This window comes from Lichenostomus cassidix, chromosome 25 (assembly GCF_008360975.1).
Source record: "Lichenostomus cassidix isolate B80296 chromosome 25, HeHo_3.0, whole genome shotgun sequence".
Classification (NCBI taxonomy): domain Eukaryota; kingdom Metazoa; phylum Chordata; class Aves; order Passeriformes; family Meliphagidae; genus Lichenostomus; species Lichenostomus cassidix.
In genome coordinates, this window is record NC_139505.1 from 1,304,269 (window position 1) to 1,329,657 (window position 25,389).

At 62.7% G+C, this 25,389-nt stretch overlaps 1 protein-coding gene across 5 annotated transcripts; it reads left to right on the plus strand.

Annotated features, from left to right (window-relative positions):
• Window positions 1-4,979: 4,979 nt before the first annotated feature.
• On the plus strand, window positions 4,980-25,029 carry CADM3 (cell adhesion molecule 3). Of its 5 annotated transcripts, none has more exons than XM_085082527.1 (11): window positions 4,980-5,163; window positions 16,311-16,451; window positions 16,653-16,805; window positions 16,949-17,086; window positions 17,224-17,394; window positions 18,041-18,131; window positions 18,547-18,716; window positions 20,075-20,197; window positions 20,921-21,046; window positions 21,406-21,461; window positions 21,737-25,029. In XM_085082527.1, exons 1-11 carry the CDS (start codon window positions 5,088-5,090, stop codon window positions 21,746-21,748), a joined length of 1,257 nt encoding a protein of 418 aa, XP_084938653.1. In that variant the 5' UTR covers window positions 4,980-5,087; the 3' UTR covers window positions 21,749-25,029. The 5 variants fall into 5 exon arrangements, with proteins under 5 accessions (XP_084938653.1, XP_084938651.1, XP_084938652.1 ...); XM_085082525.1 differs by having other exon boundaries at window positions 4,981-5,163; window positions 21,406-21,468; XM_085082526.1 differs by lacking the exon at window positions 21,406-21,461 and having other exon boundaries at window positions 4,985-5,163.
• The last annotated feature ends 360 nt before the right edge of the window (window positions 25,030-25,389 follow it).

The window sequence follows — 25,389 nt, forward strand, 5'->3', positions numbered from 1 at the left end:
GCTTCCTCGGTTTGTTTGCAGCTATTTCCATGCACTGTTTTGACATCACATGCGCTTATATCAAATATACCATTAATTGGGATGGATTTCACTCCTTTGCACAAACCAGACCCTCCAGAATCGATTCCTACATTATCTGCAGGATTTTTTACACCAAATCTCTGCAAACCCAGTGCTCACATCAGGGTGGGACCACAGGGGGGTCCCGGAGCCACCAAAGCTCTGCATTTTTGTCCCACCAGGGAATACTCTGCCCAACCCTCACGGAGCAAATTTCCAGCCAGGATTTGGAGTCAGCTGCGAGCTGCAAGCCAGGAGCTGATAAATGTCACCGAGCCCGCCCAGAGTGGATTAGAAATGTCCATTTGGATCTTGGCCGTCAGCCCTGCTGCTGCTCCCAGCTCCTGCCCGACGTGGATGGACTCTGGGAAAAGTTCCTCTGGGAATTTAATATTTCCCTGAGTGGGTCCAGCAGCCTTGGGGAGTCACTCCGAAGGCCAGGACCTTTTTCCGAGCCCCAGGGAGATGCTGCTCCTTCAGGCTCCAGGGCTGCTCCCGGAGTGGGATTTTTGCCGAGGCACTTGGGTGCCATAGCTGAGTAAGCCCTTAATGCTCTTAGAAATTCAACAGTCAAAGGAGATAAAGGTTATCTGATACTCCAGTGACCTCCGAGTCCTCTCTGGTCACTGGGTCTGGCAGCAGCTCCATCCATCACTTTTTCCTCAGGGCCACCTTCAGCCTCCTTAAAGCTCCAGCTCCGAGCAGCAGCACCACGCTGTCCCCACGGTGTCCCCACGGTGTCCCCACGGTGTCCCCACGGTGTCCCCTGCCCCAGGGGCAGCTGATCTGGGGACAAACCTCGGCTGCAGCCAGGCAGGTTATTGCTGCACCCACACAAGCCAAGTGTGAGGTGTGGGAGTCACAGAAATCAAAGCTGGGAAGCTGAGAGGGAGGAGAGGGAGGAGAGGGAGGAGAGGGAGGAGAGGGAGGTGAGGGAGGAGAGGGAGATGAGGGAGGTGTGGAGAGTTTGTTGTCACTCCAGGAGCTGGTGGGAGTCAGGCTGGACCCACCACACAGCCCTGCTGAATTTGGGGCTCTGCACTCCCCCCTGCTCTGCTGCTGCCAGCCAGGAGTGAATCCTGCGGGGTGGCAATGGGTCTGAGGGAGATGGGAACCCCTAAATCAGAGCCCGGATTGGGGAGGAATCCCCGAGCACAAGCATCAGGTTCTGGTTCCTGACTCACAGCAACGTGACTCAGGAGGAGCTACCAAACCTCAACAGAAGCAAATCAAGGACAAGATATTTCTGTACAGAAGGATTCTGTGAAATTAGCTCGGCTGCGAGTTCAGGAGTTCGGCAAGAGAACCAGCCCCGCGAACAGCCCGGCTCGGTGCGAAGTGGGCTTGGTGGGAAAGGAGGTGCAGGAGTGGAGTAAACACCAAAACATCTGGCTGGCAGCTCCGGTGGGCTGGGAAGAGCAGCCAAAAGCCGTGATGGAACCACACTCCCTGCCCCACAGGGCTGCGGGGAAATCCAGGCTCCCTGCTCGGGTGAGAAGGTTCAAAATGCCGCGAGGCCCCGGCGAGGAGGTGACAACGACGACGGGAATTAGGGACAGGAATCGCCCCCGTGGTGGGACACAGCTCGGAGCAGCTCCACGTCCCACACACTCCTCGGAGCAGGGAGAAATGGGGAGGCAACTCCTGGCTCGGTTTTAGGTGGAATTTAGGAATTAAAGTCTCTGGATGCTGCGCAGAGCAGGGAATCCGGGACCGAGCAGCGACACCAGACAGGAGCAAACACTCCAACCCAGCGTGGGGCTAATGAAGGGCTTTTTGAAGAGCAAAATCAGCCAAGGTATAAAAACAAACAGGGCTGAGCATGTCAGAGAGGCAGCAGCAACACACGAGCCCCTCGGAGCGCCAGAGGTTAAAGGAAGCGATTCTGGGTGCCGAGGAGCTCGCGGGGATGCTGGAAGCCTCTGTTCCTTCCGTCTCCCACAGCTTCCCTGGAGATTCCTGTGCCTTTGCAGAGCCTCCAGGGAGATGCCATCCATGCCTGGGGTGGCAGCAAGCACGGCTGTTTAAAGGGAAATATGTTATGGAGCCTGTTTGATGATTTGGAGGGATTAATTCCATCCTCCGACCCCAATTCCAGAGACAGCAGCCACTGGTGGGACTGCGAAGGGAAGGCAAGAGCTTCTGGGCTGATCCTAAAAGTCAGGAGACAGGCGGCAGGACAACAGACGATTAAATTCAGATAATCAGAGAGGAAATTCTCCAGAGCTGGGATGAAAGAATGGTCGAACAGACACGATTTTGCAGATCTGGGGGAGTGGAGGGGGAAGATCACACCTGGCATTGCCCAGGTGTTTTGGCAAGGGTTTTAGCTCCATATTCCAGCTGGGCCTGGATGGAAAATTAACCCCTGGGTGGTTAATCCTCCCCCTGCAGCATTAATGTCTGCTGCGGGCTGCGATGGTGGCACAGGTGACCAGGGATGGCAGCGGGAGGCCACTGAGACCTGGTGGCTTCTGCCAGGGGCATTGTGCCTTTGTAAAAACACACCCAGCTGTATCCCCGCAGCTGGCACGGCCCTTCCCACCTGGCTCAGGGATGCTCCAGACTCGGGTGGGATGGTCTGGAGGGCTGGAGAGCCACGTGCTGGCAGAGGAGGTGACACGGCTTTGGCTCCAGCAGCCACCTGTGCTGTCACAGGCAGGGAGAGCCAGGGACACCGAGGCCAGCGGGGGCTGGGGAAACGGGAGCTGAGGAGCTCCATCCTCCCCGGGCACGGCAGAGCGGATCCGTGCGGGGCTGCTGCCGTTCCCGGGGGCTCCGGGACGCCTCGGCAGAGCGGCTGCGTGACACCGGCTCCCCCGGCTCGTTACCGCTCGCTGCCAGCTGCTCCGGGGCTGAATCACAGCGATTTGTTGTGGCGAGCGTCGCCTCGGCACCTGCTGCACGCTGAACACCTCCTCTCCCTCCTCTTCCTCCTCTCCCTCTGCCTCCACTGCCCTGCCCGAGCGATATCGACTGGGTGCTTCCCCCGCGGGGGTCGGGGACAGCAGGGATCGAAAGGGTTAAAAGCCCCGCGTGGAGCCCCCGGGGTGTGGCGAGGAGAGGGGACAGGCTGGGGGGGCTCGGGGGGCTCAGAGCTCAGGCAGGCACAGCCTGCAGGGTCACAACTCCCACTCACCCTCCTGGAGCACAGACATCCCAGGGAGGCTGGGGGATCACAGAATCCCCCAAGAGGCTCAGTGCCACCCAAACCCCGCTTTTCCAGAGGAAACTGCCCCCCAGTGCCACGTGCGGGGCCAGGAGCCACCCGCACCCCCCAGGCCTGGCCCAGCCCGACCCCCAGCCCTCGGGACCCTCTCGCCTCCAGTGCCTCGAGGAGCCCAGCCTGCATTCCCTGTGCTGCTCTCCCATCCCGGGGCTTCCAGAGCCCTTCTCCAGCGGGACAAGGAGGGAAAGCCTGAGAAAAGCCTCCCGTGGCCTCAGCTGGCCCACCCTGTCCCCAGATTTGCCACAGCACCGGCACTGTCACCTCCAGGGCCACGTCCAGACACACGGCATGGAGCTGGAGGCAGCGCAGGGATCGGCTGTGACCGGCACCAAGCTGTTCCTCCCACGGGCGCTTCCCACGGGGATTGTGACTAAGGGAGCCATCCATCCCTGTCGCGCAGCTCTGCTGCAGGAGCCTCGGAGCAGCTCCTCAGAAACGCACGTGAGGGCTCGGTGCTGACAGGGGGAAAGGCTGCACATGAACGCGCCGGGAAAAGGGGTTAATTCTCTTCTGGAAGCGAGCTGGGAATGATTCCCCAGAGCCCTGGAATCCTCCAGAGCTGGAAATGCCTGGGCTGGCATGAGCAGGAGCTCGGGGGATCATCTGATGGATGAGAGCATGGATGGGTGAGGGTGGAGAAAGGAGTTGCCTGGGAGATGCCAGGGGACAGCCAGGACTGGACAGTGACTTTTAGGGACCGGAACAGAACAGGCTGCACCCCAAATGTTGTCCAGCTGCAAGGACCAGTCGAGGGTGGTGCAAGCTGCAGAGACTGGGACGGGCTGGGCCACACTGGTGAGCACAGGTGACAGCCCAGCACAGGTGACAGCCCAGCACAGGTGACAGCCCAGCATGGGTGACAGCCCAGCATGGGTGACAGCCCAGCGTGAGCCAAATCCCAGCACGGGTGACACCGCAGCACAGGTGACATTCCAACATGGATGACACCCCAGCACGGGCAACACCTCAGAGTGAGTAAGACCCCAGCACAGGTGACACCTCAGCACAGGTGACACCTCAGCACAGGTGACATCCCAGCACAGGTGACATCCCAGTGAGAGTGACACCCCAGCACAGGTGACACCCCAACATCTCTGCTGCAGCCCCTCTTCCCCTGCCAAGCGGTCCGGGCTCCATCCACCCAGCCGGACGCTGCCTGGGGTGGCCCCGCGGAGTGACCCGACCCTGCCCGGGGACACCGCGACCCGAGACGGGACCCGAGCTGGCGGAGCCCTGCGGGGCCGGGCGATGCCTCGCGGTGCTGTCGGTCCCGATCTCGGCCCCAGACCGGCCAGACCCCCGTGCACGGCGGGACCGCCCAGCCAGGGATCCGCTCTGGGGATGACACCCTGAGGCATCGCTGCTCCTCTCGGGCCGGGCCCGCTCAGCGCGGGGGCGGGATGGGGACCACGGGGACCTGGTGGACCGAGGGGACGGAGAGGACCGAGGGGACACCGGAGACCCCCGGGACCCCCCGGGACCCCCCGGGACCCCCCTGTCCCCCGCCGCCGCCCCATGCGCACCTGCCTCCCGCCGGGAGCCGCGCATGCGGCACGCACCATCGCGCCTCAGGGCGCGGGGGGGGCCGGCGGCCGGAGCGGGCGTGTTTACACGGGGGCCGAGGGGGGCGGCATCGGCGCGGCCCCCCCGCCCCCCCCCGGCACGAATGGTCTCTTCCTCGCGCTCTATTTAATCCCCGCCGCTGCCGCACCGCCGGCTCCAGAGCGGAGAGAGCAGCGCCCGCCGCCCGCGCTGCGGCTCGGTCGCGCCGGCCCCGCGGGCTCCCGCCGCCGCCACCATGCAGCCCCCCGCCCTCGGCATCCTCCTGCTCGTCGCCTGCTTCGCCGGCGCCCGGGGAAACCTCTCCCGCGACGGTGAGTGGCGGCACCGCGAGCGGGCGAACCCCCCCGCCTCTTCCCGCCGCCATGGCCGGGGATGCGGGGAACCGAGCGACAGGTGCGGGGGGCGGCGGCGCGAGCGGGGCCGTTATGTGGGTCAGGCAGGTGCCGCCCGCCCCGCCCCGCCCGGCCCTCGGGGCCCGCCCCGCCGCGGGTGCGGCTCCCGCGGCCCCGGGCGGCCGGAGGGGCTCAAGGTCACGGCGGCGCCGGTGCTGCCCGTCGTGTCCCCCCATGGCCGCGGACCGCCCGGGGCGGGGCCGGGGCCGGGGCGGCGGAAGGTTCCAGACAGGCCCCGGCGGGCGGCGGCGGCGCGCTGCCCCTCCCGGCGCTGCCCGCGGAGAGGGGGGGCGGATGGAGCGTCCCCGGTGCGGCGGAGCCTCCCCGCCGGGAGGGTGCCGGGGCTCGGCGGTGACACGCGGATGGGGGACAGACACCGCCGAGGGGCGGATGGAGCCCCCGGGGGAGCGGCGGTGACATCCCCGCCGTGGCTGGGGCGGGTCCCCGGTGCCCCCGGTGGGAGCCTCCTCCCCGGGATGGGCGGGGGGCTCGGCGGCGGCTGCCGCTCCCCGTCCCGCCGGGATCCCGCCGGGATGTGCGGAACATCAGCGGCCGCGGGGCGCGGCGGAGCCCCGGCTCGCCAGACAAAGGGGGTTCGCCGCCGGTGACAGTCGCGACAGGCGGGGAGCGGATGTGATTTCGGTCGGGGCTCGCCGGTGGCAGCGCCGCGTCCCCGTGGCTGTGGGGCTGCGGGTCCCTGTGGGGTAGCCGGCGGTGGCTCGGACCCGCCATCCCTGTCTGGCTGCTGGCGGCTGCGTTTGCCGTGTCGGGAGTCGCCTGTCGCGACAGAATTGGTGCTGCTGCCTGTGTTTGGGTGGGGAGGGGCAGCAGCTGCCCAGGGGCTGGGCTGGACCCGCTGTGTTGTGGTCTGGGGGTGCTGGGGGGGCGCTGCCGGAGGGTCTGGTCTCCATCCACAGCCCTGCAGCCCATCAGGAGCAGGGAGGGGATTCTGGAACGGGATCGAGGGTCCCGAGGGCTGTGCAGGTGGGAATGTGGCACGGTGGGGACAAGGGCTGAGCCCGCAGCCCCCACTGCTCCCCCGCACCCATCTCTGTGGCTGTCACAGGCTCTGGGGGCTGGTGGCTGCATTCTCATCCACGAATCCCAGGATTTGTTCTGGTTTTGGCCACGGTCCTCCCACGGGCACCCGAAAGAGTCACTTGGGTGTGGGTGACGCTCAGCCCCACGGCGTGGGGACATCCTGGCAGCCCCAGGGTGGGGATGCTCAGCCCGGGGATCTGGGGGTGGCTTAGCATCCTGGGGGTGCTCCCAGGAGGGAGGGTGGCTGTGACCCGGAGCTGTCCTGGGACAGGACACAGCCTGGATGATGACACTGCAAGATTTCCTCCTGGGCTGGCCTCTGCTGTGGTCCAGCCCTGGCCACCAGTGCCAAGCTCCCCACTGTCCAGCACAGCCAGACAAACGGAGCCCAAAAAACCTTTGGGAGCAGATGAGATGGCTGGCTGGCTGAGAGATGCTTGGAAAGAAGTTGCTGTTGTGTCCTCATGGTTGATGCCTCATCCTGGAGCCCCTCAGCCATCCCAGCGTGGCTCAGGGGACGTCCCCTCCCTGGCACCTGTGCTGGGGTGGGACAGAGTCTCCTCCTTGGAGAACATTCCTGCAGCATTGTGGATGGCACTGCTACAACCACGGCGGGGTCTGGAGGAGCCCCCGGAAGGCTCCCGGGCACTGGGAGCACTGGTGCTGCACAAGAGGGCCCTGTCTGTGCTCTTGGCTGCCGTTGTGCTGCTGTCGGCACATTTGGGTGTTTGGGCTGGTGCGTGGTTGTCCTTGTGTGAGGATCATTCTCTCTGCGGGGTTATTCCACTCTGGAGTTGTGTAACCCTTTTGTTTGGACAGTGCCCTGCTGCTGCCCCACGGGAGGCCACCTCGGGCCAAAACCAGATGACTTTGGGGCTGTTTTTACCCTGGGGCACTGGAGGACATCGGGAGGTATCCTCAGCCCGGCGAGATGAGGGCTTTGCAGAGAGACAGGTTCGGGACTCTGTCCCTGTCCTGCAGGGTGGCTTCACCTCTCTGGAGCTGCTGGAGGTGTCTGCTCGGCCAGGCCACCCAGGAGAAGCTCCCTCTGTCCTGGGGAGATGCCAGCTGCTCTCCTGGCTGGAAGCAGCTGCCCAGCCTGCCCTGCCTGATTGGGATGGGGTCTGGAGAGGCTGGGAGAGAGGCTGGGCTCCCGCAGGGCTTTTGGCATCCCCAGCCTCCGAGCAGGTGACATCTGCAGGTCCTGCTCCCTCTGGGGGAGGAATCAGCGCTGGAATGTGGGAGTCTGGAGCAGGGAGACCCGAGGGGCACAGAGGGGTGGTGGGAGCCCGGCGTTGTCTGGAGCAACAGAATCCTTTGATTGCTGCTTGCCGCGGTGCTTTTCCCCAAGGAACGAGTGCGAGAGCCCCGTTCCCAGTGCCATTAGGGCTCGCCATATGCTCCCAGTGCCTGTGCCAGCACCAGCCCTCGGCTCCGGAGCCAAGGAAGCAGTGACAGCCCTGGTGAGGCACGAAAGGGAGGGAGGGCGACCTCTCTGCATCACTCACTACCTGCTTGGCCTGATTTCGGATGACTCGGATCAGCTGCCTGGGGGAAACGAGCTGTTCCAGGGCCGGGATCAGCACTCAGCCGGAGGAGAGGGGAGGGAGCAGAGCATCCCTGTGCAGGCAGCCGGCTGGAGAGCACGGAATCCACCACTCAGCTGTCTGGCACAACGCGTTAGGCTCAACAGGCAAGGCCGGATTTTAGGACAAAGCCCGGGATCAGGCGCTGTGGAGGTGCCCAGCATGCCCAGACGGTGAGGGATGTGCTGGCACTGCTGCTGAGGGACAGGAATTCTACTGCTGCCCTGACAATGCCGAGGGGTTTGGCGTGGCCCGTGCTGTTTGCTGGGAGCGTGGTGGCCTGGGCTGCTGGCGGGAGGGGACATCCCAATGGAATGGGTGATGCTGCCGGAGCATGAGCTGAGCATCCCGAGGTGTGGGCAGCCTCCCTCCTCTGGAGGCAGAAGTGCCCCGTTTGCCCAGGATTCCCTGCCTGGGAGGCCTCCTGCCTGCGAGACGCTGCCTCTTCTCCCTGTGCCTGACGTTCTCGCCTCTCCAGGGGTGTTGGAATCGCCGGAGGAACCGGGGGCGGCTACATCTGGGGAGTCACCCCGGCGCTGGCACGGCGGCCACGCAGCCAGATGGAGAGAGCTGCGGCAGAGCTGTGCCTGTTTGTTTTCCCTGCGTTGGTTCCTAACCTCGTTTTACCCCAATCTGGGGTGTTTCATGCCCATCCCAGTCCCTTCAGGAGAGGAGCAGTGGGAGGGAGGGATGGGGCAGGATGTGGATGTGTGTCCGAGGTGGCTTTGGTGGCAGTGCCAGCATGGTGGGCTCTGCTTGCGTTGCTGGGCTCGTTCTGCTGGGCACAGCTGTGCCAGTGTTTGGCCTGGCAGCCTCTGCCCAGCCTGGTCTCCACCTGAGCTGCTCTCCGGGGTCCTTTTCCAGCCCCGGTGATGGCTTGGCAGTGCAGGACACTCAGTGCTGCTTCTGCACAGATTGAGTGGAGTCCTTGTTGCTTTGGCTCTTCGGTGGCTCCACGGGCTCTCAAAGGTGCTGCCAGTGCTCTAACACCCCCACAGTCAGATGGATCTGCTCCTCCTCCTCGCAGTTACTGGGTCAGCTCAGCTTGAACCATCTGGTCCAGTTCTGGCCACTCTGCTCTTGCCTGGGCAGCCCGGAGCAGCAGAGCCTTCACCTGGTGGTGAAGGTGGGCTGGGGGTGACCTCCCTGGTGCCCAGGCTTCTCCACCCACCCGCGAGGGGCTGAGATCTCCATCCCCTCGCAGGGATCTCCTCTCTCCCCCAGGGCTGTGCCGGGGGGAGGCAGAGCATCCATCCAGGCGGAGTGGGAGGCAGGAATGCTCCGTGCTGGGTTTGGGCAGTCAGCAGCACCAACGCAGACAACCCAAAGGCAGCCGGTGGCAGCGGAGGGAGGTGGGGAAGCCGAGGCTGTGCGGAAGGATGGCCAGGAATGTGTTTAACCATTCCAGTCACCTGCCGGCGTCACGCTCCGCCTGCGCCGGGATGAGGCCGAGGGCGCAGGGACCGCGGGCAGCTGGTGGAGGCTGCGGCTCCCACGGAGGCTCTGCGGTGTCTGGACGTGCTGGAGGGTGGCAGGGCTGGTGCAAATCAGATTTCCCAGGAGTTTGGCCGGGGAGCACAGAGCTGAGAGCTCCCCGTGCTCCTGCAGCATCCCGGGAGCTGCCCTGTCCTCGGGTGATGCTCCAGGCAGTGCTGCAGCTACAGATGCTTTTTTTCGCCTCCGACACATCAGACGGTGTTTGCTGGCAAGCCCAGCTTTTCCAGGTTGCTGCTTTCAGGCTGTGATTTCCGGGGAAATGAGTTCTGACAGTGCTGGTCTGAGTGGCCACTGGCAGGAGAGCAGCAGCTCCCTGGGCTGGGTGCTGCTCAGAAGACAGGGCTGCAGGGACCCTGACACATCCTGGGGAGCTGTTTGGGGTGTCTGTGCTGGTGTCCAGGGCTGCAGCTCCTCATTCTCCCTCCTGCTGCCATCAGGCTCCTGCACTGCTATTCCCAGTCTGTAGCCAAGGGGAGATGGATGAGAGGTGCTCCAGCCTTGGCTGCTGCTGCTCTGAGCTTCTCTGAACACCCTCACACCCTCCTGGGGGCTCCATTTTGCCTCTCCAAGTCTCACCAACTTTGGCTTCCTGCTTTTGTTTTGCTTCCCTGTGATTCTGGGGACTCCAGAAGGGACAGAACACTCTGCAGCAGCAGCAGAGGTGACCTGCTGGGCCACAGCTGATGCTGAACATTCCTGGGCATCCACTGGGATGTGAGGAGTCTGCACTGCACCAGAACCTGAGGGAATGGCTGGAGCTGTGTCAGGGGAGGGCTAGGTTGGATATCAGGAAAAGGTTCTTCCCCCAAAGGTTGGTCAGACACTGACCAGGCTCTCCGGGGAATGGGCACATTCCCAAGGCTGCCAGAGCTCCAGGAGCGTTTGGACAACATCCCAGGGTGGGAATGTTGGGGTGTCTGTGCAGGTCCAGGGGTTGGCCTCAATCCCTGTGGGTCTCCTCCTGCTCCAGCTATTCCACGATGCTATTCTGGGAGGTCGGGAGGAGGCGTTGGCTGTGTTGTCCCCCAGGAGAGGAGCAGAGCTGCCAGGGCTTCCCCATCCCTCGGTTCTGTTATAAATATCCTCTTACACAACTCGGTGTGTTTAATCCTCGGGCAGTGGGGAGTGACAGTTCCTCAGGCCGAGGCTCTGTCACCATTGCCGAGGTGGCTGCAGAGCCACCAGCCCTGTGCCAGGGCATCCGGCTGGGCTGAGCCACCTCTCTGGGCAGGGAGATCCTTAAAACAGAACTGTCAAAGCACGGAGCTCGTTCCCTTGGCAACAGTCATGTTGGAGATTGGCCTTAGGGTAGGAGCTGAAAAACCCACTCAAAAAAAGGAGTTCTCAGCTGTTGGCTGTCACACTGGGGGAGGGTGCTGGCACAGGGGTCACCCTGCCCCGTGCCACAGGGTCTGCGGGGAATTCTCTCCTCTTGGGGGTCCCCAGGGAGCTGTGACACCAGGAGAGGCTCTCAGGGTGCTTGGGGGATTTGTGGTGGCTCAGAATTGGGGATTTTCCCTCTGCTCTGCCTCCTGGGTGTGCCCAGCCAGGTCTCAGCTCTCCTGCTGCAGCTCTGAGCCTTGCTGGGGGTGGCAGGAGACCCTCTGAGCCCTGGGATGGCTTTGTAAGGAGGTGGTCCCTGGGTTTCCTGAGGGTGCCACTGCCTTTTCCTGAGTGAAGGAGGCACCAGCCCGGTGTGAGTGTGGGAATGGGGCCGAGCAGAACCATCCAAGGGCTTCCCCAGCTCCCTGACCCCATCCCAGCTCTCCCTGACCCCATCCCAGCTCTCCTCTGGCCCTGGGGGTCCTGGGGGAGCAGGGGATGTGTGGGGAGCCCAGGCTATGGGGTTTAGGGAGGAGGAAGAGGAGAGGAGAAGCTGCTTCCCAGCCCTGCTCTGCACAGCGAGGCTGGAGCTGGAATCCCACCGGGAATGTCAGCCCTGAGAGCATCCGGCCAGGGCTGGAGGAGGAGGAAAGGAGCATCCTGTGGTCCCAGAGCACTTGGAATTATCCCCTCTGGAGCTGCTGATTGCTGCTGATTGCTGGCTGTGCCTCAGCTGCTGAGCCCTGCTCAGGTGGCACCAGCAGCTCTTGGCTGTCCCCTGGGCAGGGCTGGCAGGAGGGGACAGTGTCCCTCTGGTCACAGGTGCAGCTCCTGAAGTGCCCGAGGTCATTTCAGTGCCCCTCAGACCAGGACCCTGCACCTGGGGGCTGCTGGGGATCATCCCAATGTCTTGGGAGGTCCCAGAGCAGGAGGTGATGAGGAGCTGCTGTGCTCCTTCCCAGGGAATGCTCGTGTTTAGAGAAATCCTATGGAATTTGGTGTTTGGGGTGAGGCAGTTCCATGTTGGGAAGGTGTGAAGCCCCTGGAGTCACCACTTCCCTCTCAAGGGGGGAGATCCCATCCTGCTGGGAGCTTGGACATTGGGATGCCCCATTGATGGATCTTACACCCCAAATGGAGCCCTGGAGCAGTGACAGGTCCCAGTGTCCCACTGTCCCTGTCCCAGTGTCCTTGTCCCAGCATCCCTGTCCATGTCTCGGTGTCCCTGTGTCCCTGTTCCTGTCCCAGTGTCCCTGTCCATGGCAGAGTAGAGCTGGGAGCACACTCAGGGCTGTTTTTCCCACATTTAGGGAACATTTGCATTCCTGTGCCAGTCCCTGTCACCCTGGGATCAAACCCCTCACCCTGTGGGAGGGACAGCTCGGAGGGAGTGGCTGTGGGGGCTGGAGGTGCAAAGCTGGGAGCTGCCAGAGGGAACTTTTGGCACCAGCCGAGTCCCTGGATGGATTTATCCCTGTGAGGAAAACACGGGAACATCCTGGATTTCCCAGCCCTCGTGTCCTGGCTGTGCCTGGTTCAAGTGGGCACAGCCAGGTGACACCACGCAGGGATGTCCCCACGTGGAGCCTTGTCCCGGATCAGCCTGAATCCCTCCCACCTCCACCCTTTGCTCTGATCCTGCTCCAGCCTGGCCTCTGTCTGCTCCCTGCGCTCCCCACCGCCCGGATCTGCCTGCTGGGGACAGCCTGGATGGACCTGCGGCCACAAGGGACGTCTGGATGTCACTGGATCGGGGAAGGAGCCACCCTGGAGTCGCAGGAGGGCACCGGAGCGATGGGATGTGTCCTGTCACTGTCACAGCCCCGGTGACGCCAGATCCGGGGGGGAATGCAGCAGATGCACCCAAACAGGAGCAGGTTTCCCTCTCCTGGGAAATCTGGAGCGACTCAGCTGCCTGGAGTTTGGGCATTCCAGACTGTGGATTCACACCCTGGGAAAATCAACCCGCAGGGGATGTGCACAGCAGATGTCTGAGCCTTCCTGCTCCGTGAGTTCAAAATTCCCGCCCTGCCAGGGCTGCTTCCCGCACGGATCCCCCCAGGAAAGATGCCCGGGGCTGGGAATGGAGCAGCGGAGGGAATTACTGGAACACAAAGTCCTTGGAGAGCAGATAAGGCGCCTTGGAAAACATCTGTGTCCACGGGGATGAATTGGATCTTTGTGATGCCGAACCCGGAGTAAAACCGAAAGAATGAGGGAAATGAGAAACATGATTTTTTTTTTTTTGGGAAAGAAGGAGGGAAATGAGAAGCGTTTTTGGGACACGGCTGCGAACTGGAGGCGTTGGAGGGCTTGGAGCAGTGGGTGGTTTTCCCTGGGGTTATTTCTGCCACAGAAATGTTTTCACAGCCTGGAGAGGAGCTGGGGTGGGGTGGACATTCCCTGGAGAGGATCCCGGAGCTCCAGCCTCGACCCCCACGGCTGCTGGGCTCTTCCAGCCCTCTCTCCCTGCTTCCCGAAGATGCTCCAGGCAGGCAGCACCGTGGCTGTGTTTCAGAATTCCTGGGATGCAGAGGATCAATTTTTCCTGGTGGGAGCACCCTGGAGCTACAGAGCTTTGGGGACAGTCAGGGCTGGATGGTGACACTCCTGCTGGGCTCCGGGAGCAGCAGAGACGTCATTTTTCTACATCATTTTTCTACATCATTTTTCTACATCATTTTCCCCCTCATAAATATGAAAGCAGCCCCTCTGCAAAAGTGCACGGCTCTAATTAATGAAATATTGATTTTTCTGGAGCGCAGCACTTCCCTGGCTCTGCTGCACCAACAGGGAGCACAAACAAACACGGGCAGCAGCTCTGGGCCTTGGCTGAGCTGTTGTGGGATGATTTTGGGGAGCCTGAGGTTGCTCTGCCTGTCCCTGGGTCCGGGGCTGGATCTGAGCCTTCCTGTGCTGGGTTTGGCCCCTCTGGATGGTCCCAGGCAGGGACAGCAGTGTCCCCAGCCCGCCAGGAGCCCTCACTGCTGCTTTGTCACCTGTGAAATAACTTGTCCCCTATGTGGGGTGGTGGCAGGGGCTGGATGTGGCTCGGGTGGCCCTGAGGGGTCCCTGCAGCCCCCAGGCCACGCTTTGGCCGTGGCAGTGTCATGAAGGGAGGTGAGGGGACAGTGCCAGCCCTGTCAGGTGGCAGCAGCTCTGTGCTGGCAGCACTCACTGGCACGGGCAGGGCGGATGCTCCCGGAGTGTCCAGCACCTGGCCCAGCTCTTGGTGCCAGGACAGCCCAGGAGCTTGGCTGCAGCCAGGGTCCCAGAGAGACCCCTAGGACAGTCCTGGCTCTTCCTGGGACACCCCCAGGGGTTGGGCTGGGCTGGGCCAGGCTGGTGCTGCTGGATTGGATTTAGTTGGGAAATTGAGAAGGAACTCCTGGCTGGGAGGGTGGGCAGGCCCTGGCACAGGGTGCCTAGAGAAGCTGTGGCTGCCCCTGGATCCCTGGCAGTGTCCAAGGCCAGGCTGGACAGGGCTTGGAGCAGCCTGGGACAGTGGGAGTTGTCCCTGCCCGGGGAATGGGTTGGAACCGATGGCCTTTTCCAGCCCAAACCATCCTGGAATTCTGCGGTGCCTTTGTGAGCTTCCATCCCCAGCCTTGGCACTGCAGCCTGTGCCCCACATTGTGCCCCCCAACTGCACGGCTGTGGCTGCAGAGAGACCCCGTGGGAGGGGGTGAAGCCCCCCGAGGTGTGTCCTGCTGCTGCGGGGGTGCTGTGTCCCCTCCTCCCCGCCTCTGCCCCTATTCTGTCACTTCCAGCAGGTTCCAGCTGCGGGGTTTGATTAAATCCCAGCTCTTCCCATCTGTTCCGGCGGGCAGGGAACCCCCGGGATGTGGGTCGTGCCGGGGGGGCTCTCGGGGCTGTGCCCCCCACCCGGGACAGCCGGACACGGCCCGGGCACAGCCTGGCATCGGCGGGACACCCCGGGGGAGGGAGGAGGGTAATGTCCCCTCCGGGATGTCCCTTGGTGTCCCCCGGGCGGGGGTGGCATCTCGATGTGTTTAAGCTCTCCCCACACTAATTCCTTAATGAGGCCAGGCCCGGGGCAGGGCGGTAATTGCGTTAATTGCGTGGCTGTCAGACCCTTGTCCTCAGCCGAGCTGCAGTTTGGACAACAGCGGCTTGGAAGGGCCTAATCCCCTAATTACGGTGTAGCAGGACAAAGGCTCGTTAACCAAATTAAAACAAGCCGAGGGATGGATGCCCAGGGCGGATTCCCGGGGCGGAGCAGGGCTGTGGCCTCGCTGCCGTGATGTGACAGGGATGTGTCCCCTGGCACTGGTGGGGTCCTGCTCACCCCCTGCCATCCCCAGCGAGTGGGTCCTGGGGGTCCCTGGGGGTCCCTGCTGAGCTCCAGGGCCTGGAGAGGGCAGGGAATGAGTGAGGGAAGAGCAAAGAGCAGGAAGAACTTGGGCAGTGAGGATGAAACTGAGCGTTGGTGATGGGGAGGGTCCTGGGGATGAATCTTTGCACTGGGAATGTTTTTAATCCCAGTTTGATGCTTCTCTGGCAGTCCCGGGAGTGGGCAGGGAGGGACTTGTGGAATCCCAGAATGGTTTGGGTTGGGAGAGAACTTAAAGCTCATCCCATCCCACCCCTGCCATGGCAGGGAGGAACATTTCCACTGTCCCAGGCTGCTCCAAGCCCTGTCCAGCCTGGCCTTGGACACTGCCAGGGATCCAGGGGCAGCCACAGCTTCTCTGGGCACCCTGAGCCAGGGCCTCTCCACCCTCCCAGCCAGGAATTCCTTCCTAAAAATGCCTTTCTCGGGCACTTCCAGCCCAGCCTTTCCTGGGGTTTAACAGGAAAGCCCAGCAGTCTCATCCTCCTGCCCTCCAAAACCTTCCTGCGACAGCTGTGGGGAGTTTGTGATGGGAGCACAAGGATTAATTTCCCTTCACCCTCTGTGTGAAAAAACAAGGGATTTCAGGTGTTTCCACCCCTCCCTTTCCATTTGCTGGGCCAGGGATTGTGCCATGTCCCCCTTGTCCCTCTGCAGCTCCACTCCCTGGCACAGCAGCTTCCCAAAAATAGCTGTCCTTGGGACAGTGGGGGGTTATCTGATCCTGGAGCTGCTCTTCCCTGCCCTTGGGCTGCTCTGCTCCTCCAGGAGCTCGAGGAAGGGAAGGATGAGGAGGAGCTGAGGAAACACAGCCCCGGGAGGAGCATGGAGCATGGAGTGACACTGGGAATGGGACAGTGACACCGTGCAGGTGTCACCCCGTGGCCTGGGGCTGCTTTCACGGGGATGGAGGTGGCATGGGGAGCATCCCAGTTCCAGGAGTGCCTGGCATGGAGTCCCCAGGGGCGCTGCAGGGCTGTGGGGCAGGGCGTGGTGCCTCCCTGGGTGTGTCCAGCCAGCGCTGGGCTCTCCCCTGCTCCCCCGGGATCCTATCCCAGTGAGCTGCCGTGGGGACAGCAGTGTCCCCTGGCCCTATGAGGGCTGCAGGTGGCAGGAGTGATCCGAGCCTGAATCCCTGCTAGGGAATGTGATCCCAGGGATCAAATCCATGGGACACACACAGAGCTGTGCTCAGGTGGCTTTTGGGGACACTGCTGGAGCCAGGTGTCACCCAGGGCCACCCTAATTCCCCTTTCCACGCACAGAGAGCCAGCCCACGACATCAGACGAGACCGTGGTGGCAGGGGGCACGGTGGTGCTCAAGTGCCAGGTGGAGGATCCCGATGACTCCTCGCTCCAGTGGTCCAACCCTGCTCAGCAGACCCTGTACTTCGGGGAAAAACGAGGTAAAAAAAACCCACAGCCAGCGCCGGGGGCGAGGGGACAGCAGGGTGGGGGGTGGTGGCACTGAGCCCATTGTCCCTTTTCCTGCAGCCCTGTGGGCTAACAGAGTGACGTCCCCTCCTGCAGCCACGTTGGGTGGTGGCACTGAGGGGGTGGTGGCACTGAGGGGGTGGTGGCACTGAGCCATTGTCCCTTTTCCCCAGCCCTGCGGGATAACAGGATCCAGCTGGAGAGATCCACGCCCAACGAGCTGACCATCAGCATCAGCGATGTGGTGCTGGCCGACGAGGGTGAATACACCTGCTCCATCTTCACCATGCCCGTGAGGACGGCCAAGGCCCTGGTCACCGTGCTGGGTAGGACATTGGGGACATTCCCCGTGCTGCCATCCCCTCCCCGTCCCATTAACTCCCCCTCGCTGCATTCTCTGTGACACAATTCGGGGTGGCAGTGCACACGGAGCTCACGGATTTGTGGGTTTTGCCTCTTTCTGCTCCAGGAGTCCCCCAGAAGCCCCAAATCTTCGGCCACGAGCAGCCCATCGATGAGGAGAAGGTGGCTCGGCTCGTCTGCCGCTCGTCCGGCAGCAAACCCGCCGCACACCTGAGCTGGAGGAAGGGCAACAGGGACCTCGTGGGTGGGTGGCCCTGTCCTGGGGCTTGGGACAGCTGGGGGACACCACGGGGGGGACGGGGGGGTGGCCTGTGCTGGATCTCACAGCATCCTGTGGGACATCCTGCGTGTCCCCTGCGCTGACTGTCCCTGTCCCCACAGGCTCAGGCGTCGAGGTGATGGAAGACCCCAACGGCAAGACCTTCACGGTGACCAGCAAGGTGGAGTTCCGTGTCACCAAGGAGGACAACGGGGCCGAGGTCACCTGCACGGTGAACCACGAGTCCCTGCAGAACTCGGAGAGGTCGACCACGCAGAAGCTGCAGGTCCACTGTACGTGCTGGGGACGTTCAGGGGAGGGATGGAAGTTCAGCAGACCCCACACGGGTGGCCTGGAGTGATCAGGGACACAGAGCCATCGTGCTCCTGTCACACTAGGGCACGGTGACACTTCCCTGCACACACACCCTCAGCTTCTGCTGCTGTCCCCATGTCCTGCTTGTCCCCATCTCCCAGGGACTTGTCCCTGCACCACCTGCCTCATCCTGTCCCCATTCCCCTGTCCCTGACTCTTCCCTGTGGTGGTGACAGGGTGAGGGACATGGGAGCACCTCCTGAGTGCTGTCACCCCGCAGCCCTGCACAGCCAGGGGTGGATTTTGGGATGCCAGGGCAGAGGATTTGGGGTTCCAGGGGCAGGATTTGAAATACTAGGGCAGAAGTTTTGGGGTGCTAGAGGCAGGTTTTGGGGTGGCAGCAACAGGATTTGGGGTTCCAGGACAGAGGTTTTGGGGTTGCAGGGACAGGACTTGGAGCTCCAGGGAGAGGATCTGGAGAGCCAGGGGCAGATTTGGAGTCCCTGGGGCAGATTTTGGGGTGCCAGGGCAAGATTTGGAGTTCCAAGGAGAGGATTTGGGGTGCCAGGGGCGGATTTTGGGGTGCCAGGCTCTCACCCCGCTGTTCCTCTCTCCCTTTTGCAGACAAGCCGACAGCAAAGATCGAGCCACACCCGCAGTACCCGCGGGAGGGGGAGAAGCTGCAGCTGCAGTGCGACGGGCAGGGCAACCCCATGTAAGGCCTTCCTCACCTCCCTCCTCCTCCTCAGGCCTTCCCCAAACCCCACAGGAGCCCCACAGGAGCTGGGCAGGCGGGGCTGGGTGGGTTTGGGGTGTCCTGCCAGGCAGGGCTGGGTGGGTTTGGGGTGTCCTGCCAGGCAGGGTTGGGTGTTCCATGGAGAGCAGACAAACTCCTGTCCTCTCCTAGAGCAGCAGATCCACCCTGACGGGAATATTTCCCTCCTATTGAAGTGCTCTCCCCACTCTGCATCCCGGGGGATCCCATGGTGCCTGACCCCCATCCTGGAGTTCCTGACCCCCTCTTGGGGTGCCTGACCCCATCCCATGGTTCCTAACCCCCATCCCATGATGCCTGACCCCATCCCATGGTTCCTGACCCCATCCCATCCTGACCCCATCCCGTTCCGCAGCCCGCAGGAATTCCTCTGGGAGAAGGAGGGCAGCGATGCACCCCTGCAGCTCAGCTCCGACAGCGTCCTCATCTTCCCCTTCCTCAACAAGAGTGACAGTGGCACCTACGTGTGCACAGCCACCAGCTCCATGGGCAGCGTGGTGGCCAAGTACAACCTGGACGTCAGCGGTGAGTGCGGCGTGGCCCGAGTGGCCAGAGTGACCAGAGTGACCAGAGCTTGCCGGTGAAGGGACACATGGATGAGTGCAGAGGGTCACTGTGTGCCCCCAAAGTGTCACCGTGTCACCCCCTGGCACCATCCGTGGGTGGGAAGGGGCTGCTCCTGCCGCTCCCTGCATGGTGCTGTCCCCTGGCCAGCCCTGACTGTGCGCTGCTTGTCCCCATGTCCCTGTGCCATGTGTCACACCAGGAGTGGGGTTGTGTGTGTCCCCATGTCCCTGTGCCACACGTGGGGCAGGGCTGTGTGTGTCCCTGTGTCCCCCTGTCCTCATGTCCCCATGTCCTGCTGTGTCACACATGGGGCAGGGCTGTGTGTGTGTCCCTGTGTCCCCCTGTCCCCATGTCCTGCCGTGTCACACGTAGGGCAGGGCTGTGTGTGTGTCCCCATGTCCCCATGTCCTGCCGTGTCACCTGTGGCTCAGGGCTGTGTGTGCTGTGCAGTGCTGCCATCCCAGCTCGCAGTGCCTTTCCCAGCGCTTTCCCACACACTCTGATCCCATTTTCCTGCAGTTTCCCCTTGGATTTGGGCTGTTCTGCTTTCCTGCCAACATCTCTCAATCTCTGTCTTCAGCCTTGGACTTTCCCCATTCCAGCTCTTCCCTTTCCAGGCTCCTTTCCCTCCCTCCAGGGCACTCTGCATCCTTCCCTGCAGCATGGGGGCAGCGCTTGGCAGCACTGGCACCTCAGGCACTTTGTCCCCTGTGTCCCCTCCCTCAGCCTGCCTGGAGTGAGCCCCCAGATGCCCAGCCCTGTGCAGTCACTCCCATGTCACCCCCGTGTGTCCCCCTGTCTGTCCTCTGTGTAGTGTCCTGTGAGTGCCCAGAACTCTCTGCACCATCCTGGGTGCTTTGCTGTCCACAAGAGGTGGCACCTGGTGTCCCTCACCCGCCTGGTGTCACCACCCCTGTCACAGCAGACAAGCTCCACATCCAGACTCGGTTCCCCTTGTGGAATTCTCCCTTTTCAGAGCCACCTCTGAGCCTTCCTACCTCGGTGCCACCCCTGCCTGGCACAGAGGGACCCTGCAGTCCCTGAGGGTGTGTATGGGACAGCGATGGTGGCACCTTCTGGTGGGTGACACTTCCCTGCCGTGCAGCCCCAGCATCTCTCAGGGGTAACCAGGGCCCGGCAGGACAGGAGATGGGGGAAGATTGTCCTGAATGATGTGGCAGGAGTGAGGAGTGGGACCCGTGGGGTCACAGAAGGAGCCACCAAGAGTCCCCCCAAGGTCCCCCTGCTGGGCTCTGTCACCTCGCTGGCACCTCCCGGCGTTGATTGGTGTCCTGTGTTTTTGTTGTCCTCCCCAGATCTTCCCCAGCTCCCCACCCCACACGTTCACTCCACTCCAGCCCCTCCGCCAGGCCCTTCCCAGCCCATCTCTCATGCTTCCATGGCCTTCGCTCCATCCTTCACTCCAGCTCTCATCCAAGGTACCGTAAGCTCCTTTTCTCTCTCTTTGCGGATCCGGCCGGAGAAGCTCCACAGGAGGATGGTGACCCAGCCCTGGCCTGGGGACATCCCTGGCCTGGGGACAGCCCTGCCAGGTGCCAGCCTGGCTCAGTCCCTCGGTGTGTGTGGATTTTGGTGTTTCCCAGGAGGAGCCCCTGGGCTGTTCCCGGCGGGTTGTGGCAGCAGCTCCCCGAGCTGCCCCTTGTCCTGTGTGTCTGTGTCACCTGTTGTCCCTCTGTCCTGCCGCCTCCCCTGTGTGTACCCCACCTTGTCCTGTCCCAGTGTGGCTCTGTCCCCACCCTGAGCTGATGGGGCACAGTCAGAGGAGGATTTGTCACTGTGCCCCAGGATTCCAGCACACATCCTGGACAGGGTGTGGCTCATTTGGGACCAGCTTTGGGGTCTCGCTGTCCTTGGGGTGCCATCACCTCTCGGGGTGCAGCCTGTGGCCGTGCCAGCCTGCACGTCACCTTCCACCAAGCCTGCTCATGCTCCCTTTTTGCGGCCAAAATCCCACTGTGGATGATGGGATTTCCCCTTCGCTTCCCCTGCTGCCTTCCCCGTTCTCACTCTCACCTCAACAGCTCCCGGGATCTGCAGCAGGCTGGAGCTGCTGGCACAGGATGGAGCCCCCGGGGTGAGCAGCAGCCTCTGTCCCCCTGCAGGGTCTCATCTCCTCCTCTCTTTTCTCTCCCCCCGGGCAGACGCCAGCCCGGTGCCCTCGACCTCCAGCACCTACCACGCGATGATCGGCGGGGTGGTGGCTGTCATCGTCTTCCTGCTGCTCAGCCTCCTCATCGTGCTGGGACATTACCTGATCAGGCACAAAGGTACGGCAGGGGGGAGCTGGGACCCCTCGGGGGGCTCTGGGGGTCTCAGGGTTGTGTCCCTGGAGCGAGGGGGCAGCGGGGGATCAAGGGAGGCAGCTCTGGTCCTGAAGCCTTTCCTGAGTGCTGAAGGAACCAGCAGAGCCCCCTGGGGCCGAGGGTCCTGTCTGGTATGGGAATGTCAGGAATGTCCCTCGGAGCTGGGCAGCACCAGGGGCAGGCAGCTCCCACCCCATTCTCCATCTCTGCTCCACACCCACCGTTCCGGGATTGTCCCTGTCCCCACCTCCTCCCGCTGCCTGCTGCTCCCTGCGCCTTCCTCCTCCTCCTTTCCCTCCACCTGCCCTTTTCCTGCCCAGCAGGTTTGTGCCCAAGCCCTGGGGACACGGTGCCACCCCGCCATCGGCCACCCCCTGAGGTGATGTGTGAGTAGAGCCCCCCACCCTGCTCCGGGGGCAGCCGGGACCCCTCGTTTCCAGGAGGGGTGGCTGGGAGGGCAGCAGCCTGACGGGCAGCGCTCACTGCCCAGCCGGACACTGCTCACTCCCCCCAGTGACTCTCCATGCCATCCCGGTGACTTTTCCATTGCAGCCAAACCCAACGGAGCTCTCCAGGCAGCCCAACCCCCTGTGTCTGTGTGGGAGGGGTGCTGGCAGAGCCCCCCGTGACCCCCAGCCCTGTCCCCCCCTCCAGGCACGTACCTGACCCACGAGGCCAAGGGCTCAGATGATGCTCCGGACGCCGATACCGCCATCATCAACGCCGAGGGCGGCCAGGCCGGCGGCGACGACAAGAAGGAGTATTTCATCTAAAGGGGTCAGAGAGAGAGTGAGAGAGAGAGCGAAAAATGGAGCCAAGAGAACCCCGATGGCAACGGCAACCAGACCACAAACCCCACAAAACCCAACAGATTTTCTCTGGCGCCCGGCACGGGCGGACGGACGGACAGAGGGATGGCGGGACAGAGAGCAGGGAGAGCCACCGGCCTCGAGGCGCTGCCGGCGCTTCTTGAACTTGTACAAATCGTTCACTCCGACAGCGAGAGCCCCGGCCCCGTTTGCTTGCTTGCACCTCCATCCCCACGCCCCGAACCCACAGACCAACCCGTGAGTGAGCGACTTCTTCCTTCTTCCTTTGGACCTTTTGCTTTGGTTTTGTGGCTGCTCTTTGCTTCGGGCCCTTGGTTGGGGTGTTGGGCTGGGGTCGATGTAGCTCTTCCCTTTGTTTCTCTCCGTTTTGGTTTCTTTGACATCCAAGGATAAAATCAGCTCCGGGCTCCCGGGGCGAGCTCGGGACCCTGGGTGTCCCCGTTGTCCCCCCCAGCCCCGGGGGGTGACTCCAGCCGGGAGCAGAGCGAGATCTGCCCCGATTTTATCCTTGGTGGTTCTTGTGGAGCAGTGTCCATGCGGGAGCAGAGCTGTCCTCGTGCAGTCAGTGTGTGAAAGGGGGTGACAGTCCAGGGTGGGACCCCCGGAGAGACCGGGAGCCCCCACAGCTCCCCGGTCCCACCCCAGCGGGAGGGGGGAGGGCTGAGGATTTTTTTTGGTGGGGGGGCGAATCCAGAGAAAAAAGCCCCGTTTTTTTTTATTTATTTTTCTTAAATTCTCCGATTGGAAATGCCAATTTTAACCATCTATTGAGATGTTCAGTGCAGGAGGCAATGCCCCTGGGGCTGGGGCTGCTTCCCTGGGACCCCCGGAGCAGGGGTGGGGCTCTGCCGGGGTCTCTCTGCCCCCCTTCCCCCCCAGCCCCTTCCCAGGGCCGGGGTGAGCTTGGAAAGGGCTGATTTTCCTCTTGGCTCCGAGAGCCCCAACCAACAGTGGCCAAAACACCCAGATTTGGGGTCTGGGGGGGTCCCCAGGGGGGCTCGGGGGGCTCATCCTTCCTCCCTGCCCTTCCTCCTGCCTTTCACCATCACTTCCAAGACAAAACCAAACACCTTCCCCAACCTCTCCAGCACAGCTCAGCCCCCCAGCCATGCCCCCCTGGCACCGTGAGGACATCCCCACCCTCGGGATGAGGTTTCCCAGGATCCCACATCCCGCTCTGGACACAAGGGGGTTGTAGGAGCTGCCCTTTGGACTGGCACCCCGTGGATTTGGGGTGCTCTGGAAGAGGGGAGCCCTTTGGGAGGAGTAACCTCACCTGGGAGGTCACCCCGTGGATTTGGGGTGCTCTGGAGGAGGAGGGGGGCCCTCAGGAAGGAGTGAAAGTCCTCGGGGAGGGTGAGAAACCTCACCTGGGAGGTGGAGGAAGAACTTGCGACCTTTTCCATGGGGCTGCAAGTGTCACCCCATCCAAACCCTGCCAGCAGCTGGCACTGGGTCACCCGTGGGGGACTGAGAGGGGCTGAGGAGGCAGAGGAGGCCCAGCTAGGGGGCAGGAGTGAGTGATGGGACACTGGGGACACTGTGGATGCGACCAGGCTCAGCCACAAGTCAGGAGCAGGGTCAGCATGGAGATGGAGCAGGACACAGAGCCTTTGAGGTTTCCTTTGCTGGCTACAGCCAATTTTGGGGTGGTTTTCCTCCCTTCCCACCTCTTGGAGTGGGGGATGAGGGCCTGGAGCCCCCTGGGCAGCTCTGAGCTCAGGCTGGGGGCTGAGACCCCAATGCTGTCACTGAGCACGTGGGGACCCCACAACGGAGTCATTCCTGCAAATAAACCCCCTGAATGTGTTCTCAAGTACAATTCCATCTCCCTGGGGGGATCCCAGGCAGAGCCCCAGTGCCAGGGACTGGGAGGGGAGTGGGGTGAGTGGTCCTGGGGGGGAGGTGGGAGCCGAGGTTGGACAGGGAGGGATTTCCCCCTTGGAATTCGGTTTCTCACTGGTTCTGCTGCTCCAGAGCTGCTCCAAGGGTTGGCGCCAGGGAGAACAGCCTGGATTTGGTGTTTTTGAGGTGCCACATGGTGTGGGGTGTGGCAGGACAGCCCGGGGAGCAGCGGGCCCAGGGGGGGACCTGTGGAGGTGTTGGTGAGGACAGGCCTGGTGTCACCTGGGGGGCCCTGGGGACCTGCCGAGGTCACAGAGAGAGGCTGAGCCATGGCCTGGGGGTGACAGGGGCTGGGAGGGGCTGAGAGTCCATCTGGGGCCATTTGTGCCAGCGGGAGCCAAAGGGTTTGGTGGAGGTCGGAGCAGTGGAGGAGATTTGTGTCACACCTGGGGGTGACAGGAACACCAGGTCACACCAGGGAGAGGCCGTGAGGTGACAGGGACCCTCCTGGCTGGGGAGGATTCCAGGGGGAAGCTGTGACTGAGACATTCCACGTCACGATGGAGAAGCCACCAGGCAAGAGCAAGGCCCTGGTGTCCCTGCCTGGTGTGGGGTGTGGTGGGAAAGGCCCTTTTGGGGTCACTGTGTGGGGTTTTGGGGGTGACAGACACCCTGCGTCGCAGGTGGGCAGAGGAGCAAGTTCTGGGTAGCCTGGGGGTGTCCAGGTGATGTGGGGGTGACAGGGTGGGGTCTGGCCCCTGTCCCTGTCCCCTCGGGGGTTGGTGACATTGTCATAGCTACAAGAGGTGCCACGGGTGGTGTGACAGCTGAGCAGGGCCGGGGGGTGACACCGAGGGCGTCACGAGGGTGACACCGCACGGGAGGAGGTGACAGGTTTGGTGTCACCGTGTCTGGGAGAGCCCAGGGCACCACCCTGGCCTGGCGGGGTCCTCGTTGGTGTCCCCATGGCCACCCAGCCATGGGGTTGGGCCAGGAGAATCCGAACTGGGCGAGGAGGATCCCGGAGGATTCGGGACCCCCGGAGGCTGCGGCCACTTCCCGGCCAGCACTGAACTCTCAATAGACACGAAAGCCATATTTTGGGGAGCTCTGGAGAGGCCGGGGGGCAGAGGCTGGGCTGTGTTGTTGTGCTGTGTTCTTGTCTGTACATAAAGGGAGCCAACGACCGTCGATGTGACTTTATAACCTTTCTAATATCCTGTGCTAATCTCGGAAAATAATCCTATAAATATATCTGGATTACACACGTTACCTGCCTAGCTCTCTGCCTCTGGGGCTGGGGGGTCTGGGGGAGCTGGGGAGGGTGGGTGTGGGGTGGGGGACAGGCTGGGAGATGGAGCTCAGCCCCCCCCAAACCTCCCCTGAGCCCCCAAACTGCAGCTTCCCTCAGCTGCCCTCCCTCACCCACCCATGGAGACTCAAACCCTCCCTCCCAACCCCCCCACAGTCCCCCTGCTCCTGACCCTCAGCCCTCCCTAAAGAGCAGCAACCCCAATCCCACCCCCTGGAGATCCCCAGCCCTTTCACCCCCAAATCTACCCCTCAGCCCCTCCCGAACTGCCGATGCCCAGATTCCCCCCAAGCCTTTTTATCCCCAAATGCCCTCAGAGC